At 35.1% G+C, this 3,974-nt stretch overlaps 1 protein-coding gene across 1 annotated transcript; it reads right to left on the reverse strand.

Moving 5' to 3' along the window:
• Nucleotides 1-337: 337 nt before the first annotated feature.
• LOC110444684 (ATP-binding cassette sub-family D member 3-like) lies at nt 338-3,577 on the reverse strand. The gene is made up of 6 exons (XM_021489046.1): nt 3,516-3,577; nt 3,272-3,385; nt 2,915-2,965; nt 2,313-2,357; nt 1,391-1,495; nt 338-847 (listed from the first exon to the last, which is right to left on the reverse strand). The coding sequence occupies exons 1-6, from the start codon at nt 3,555-3,557 to the stop codon at nt 716-718; spliced, it is 489 nt and encodes a 162-aa protein (XP_021344721.1). The 5' UTR covers nt 3,558-3,577; the 3' UTR covers nt 338-715.
• Between the last annotated feature and the right edge of the window lie 397 nt (nt 3,578-3,974).

Below are 3,974 nucleotides of genomic sequence, written 5' to 3' on the forward strand. Positions count from 1 at the left end.
TAATCACGATCTTAGAATGGGAAAACTTTAATGGGGACCCATTTAGGATCTTAGAATGGCAATTTTGTCACATACACACATACACAGAAATATCAGTTATTTTCTTTAATGAGTCTGTTTCATCTCCCTGTAATTAGCACAACCTTACCACAAAAAATATTATTATACTTCATATCTATAACAGCATGTCAGACACGCTGTTATAGAGATGAAGTATAATATGTCACCAATATCGTCCTGATTGGACGATATTGGTGACATGACAGGGCAGTAAATCATCATGTCGCCCTCAAAGCTCAAGTTTCCCTGATCATATTTCCCTTATTCTGAGCCTCTCTAGGAAAATGCTCAAGAGTCATCACAACCTAGTTCCGAATGACAGAAGCAGACGACAAGAATGGCGCGTCAACCTGATCATCTCTACTCTTTTGTTATTGTTTTTGATTTAGATTTGTTTTGACATGATAAAATATTTATTTCCCTTACTTGTGATTCCCTAAAGTATGAGCAATAAATGTATACTATTGGTCCAGGAAGGTTCATTAAATCAATATGTATCATCTATTTCACAAACCAGTGTAACTTAAGGTTCCCTCCCAATCCTTGAGATCACATTTCTGTCTATCAGAAACACAAAGAGTCATTAGGTACTGGTATGGAAATATAAGACCCCCGGCACTTAAACCTGTTTTGATTTAACAGAATACATTTGAAGTTATGCATGGTGTGTCATGTGACTAATAGATTGTCTTACATCATGGTTTGTCATGTGACTAATAGAATGTCTTACCTCATGGTGCTTCCACAGAGATTTCCTGTGCGATACCGTAAACAGCGAAATCTTAACCTGAAACAGTAAGAAATCATTATATCAGGTGTTTAATTTCATAATTTTAATAATTTATTTCACCATCATGCCATTTCAATAGCAATACAAATACAAGCAAGGGGTTCAAGAGGCCTGTAATGATCACATGTTATTGAGAGGCTATTTGATGCTGCCAAAATATATTTACTGCTGAAATTCTTGAAAAGGTCTTTTTAAGTTTTTAAAACATCTTAGCTCTGTTTATTAAAGATTATTCATGAAACTCAAAATAATTACGCACATGCATGTTGTAGTTACCTTTTATAGTAGGAAATGCACGTCAACAGCCTGAAAGGTTCTGATTTACGTTTTGTGATTTATTATGAATTTGCCCAACATTTTGTGACCTCCAAATGCTTTCAAGTTTCATATCGGTTTCAAGATTTCGAGAAGCAATCGGAAACCATCCGATATGTACGTAAGTATACATCAAACAGGAAGTCAGTGATTGCATCGTACATGCTCGTACAATTAAGTCAATGTTTCTGTAACACTACAGGATCTGTAGGAAAGTGACTCTACCTCTCTACAGTACTGGTACATGTAGCCCTCCACATCCACACTGACGGCACTGGTACACTCGTCCAGGATAGCAAACTGGGGCCGATGATAAAACAGTCGAGACATCTGAAAGAAAAGAATGCTGTCAAATGTATGTTGCTGAAATATAAGAATAAGCTACACCTAATCAGGAAATAAATATTTGGTTGGGGCGAGGTGGGGGGCATTTTTTGTGACCCCCATAGACTGCAACATTATCTGTCTCCATTTTTCTTCGGACATATGTTTTTAACAAAATTTAAACCCTCTTTTATTTTTAACTAAATAATAATATTTATTCTGGAACAGCCATCACAGGGCAACATCAAAATGGGTAATGGGTAACACTGTCACTACAGTTATGTCCAATCCTGATAACCCTTCTATTAGGTTTCATGACAAAATATCAAGTGTATCATAAGTTATGGAATGGGTGAAATAACAATAATTTGAATTTGTCCCCCTGCCCTGATCTCTATCTCTTTGATATACATCTGAATGTGTCCTAAAACACTCAAGGAGGTCATAATAGGCTCAGAAGAAAATATGAAAGAAATAAAAGTTATGGTCCATAAAAGTATTATCATAATGATTTGACCTGTGACCCTTTGTCATCACGGCTTCCACCTTTAGGGTCCAAAGCTATTTGGCTTTTTCCCTCTGTTCATTATGCATGTCATATCTTGTTCATAAGAAAATATGAAAGCAATCAGAAGTTTCAGTTCAGGAAAATATGTTACAATAATTTTGTTACCTGTGTGTATTATGACATACCTTCTGGTCATGAAAACATCTGTAAAGTTATATAATGCAAGGTTCAACCATGTAGAAGACTCCTACACACTGTCTTAATGTGTACAGAAGAGAGGGAAGCAGGTATTGTATTATATAGTAATATACTTACAGCAATTCTCTGTTTTTCTCCACCACTCAGGACGTCCATCCAGTCCTAGATAAAACAAGATTTAAAATCACAATCTAAAATCCTTTAAAACTTGCAACACACAGGTGTAATGAAAATAATTATTGTTTTGTATATTACAAAATGTCAGACAAATCAATACCAGTTATATCAATGATAGGACATCCTAACACACTAGACAAGTTTTATTAAAATTCAATGATACCTTCACAAGATATCAACTTGAAGCAAATCTGTTTATACATGTATTGTTATAAATTAATTCACAAGTCAGAACTGTCAGTACACTACTTATTTCAGATATTACATTAGTCACAGCAACTTTGTAAACTGATTTTCTAGCAATTTATTACTGTATACCATAACGTTTTCACTGCAGTTTTATTTATTTCATTTTTGCCCTCCGTAATGAAGGCGAATTTATCATAACAGCAAATGTAAGTTAACTGCACAATAAATATAGCAATCAAATGTGAAGGGCGAAATTAACACTGGGTGAAAATTGATTTCATGGGCCATGGGCAAAGTTTGACTGGAGGAAAATTTCCCGGTATAGGGATATCATAGGGATATGGTTTATTTACCTGCACAGCGTCCCATCCTCCTTCCCTCTCCAAGATGTAAGACAATTGTACCTGTACAGAGAAAACCGGTGAGTACATTACATCACTGTCAAATCTACCTCACATTCCTAACACCACTGCTTCACTCAGCATACCTTGCAAAAGCTCAAGTATCCAAAGTTTTGCCTTATATTTATATTACTACTGGTAATTAAGCGGCTATCAATTTCTTTCAAAAGAACCTGACACAATAACGCAAGAATAATCTGTATCAACCAATTTCTTCTTTGCATGATCAGCTTATACATTATTCTGCTATTGTTAAAAACATCTCTAATTCATCAATACAATACATCATTATTTGACGTACGATTTTACCTTTTCTAGGATTTCCTCCAACTGTGAATCCCGAATTCCCTTCTTAAGTTGTTCTTCTCTGCTGTGTGGGTAAATCACCTGGTCCCGCAGAGTACCCACTGTCATGTACGGACGCTGTAATGATTGACGAACTAATAATATCTAGACCAAATTAAATTCCACGGTATTAATTGAACATTTTATATACAACCCATTTGTAAATGATATTATCAAATCTTATTTTCAATGCTGTGCAACAACTTACCTGTGGAACATAGAAAAGGTTTCCTTTTTCTGGTTTGGTCATGGTGCCTCCAAATAATGGCCATAACTGGTAAAAAAATAAAATTCCTGATAAATCCTATCATATATTTCATGCTTCAGCTAAAGACGACAAGTATAAACTTCCCATATTAAGTCTTATAAAGTAACATTGTGTGCCAAGCTTCACCTAACAGATGTCTGTTAAAAATGTGTTCCATCAGGTAAAAGATACCTGTACTTTTAATCTTAATTCACCGTTGTCGACATCTATATTTTAGTCAGAGACTACTATCAAGAAGGAAATCAAACACAATCCTTGTAAAACTTGTAGAGAAATCAAAATGTTCAAGATCAGCAGGAAAAGTAACAATACTAGTTTGGCACTGCATAAGGAAAATCTCTGCCTTGGGATAAATTGCTGTAGACACTCTTGAGAAACTGAAAATATCTCGACCAATCA

The sequence above is a fragment of the Mizuhopecten yessoensis genome, unplaced genomic scaffold, assembly GCF_002113885.1.
Source record: "Mizuhopecten yessoensis strain PY_sf001 unplaced genomic scaffold, ASM211388v2 hete_36161116, whole genome shotgun sequence".
Lineage (NCBI taxonomy): Eukaryota > Metazoa > Mollusca > Bivalvia > Pectinida > Pectinidae > Mizuhopecten > Mizuhopecten yessoensis.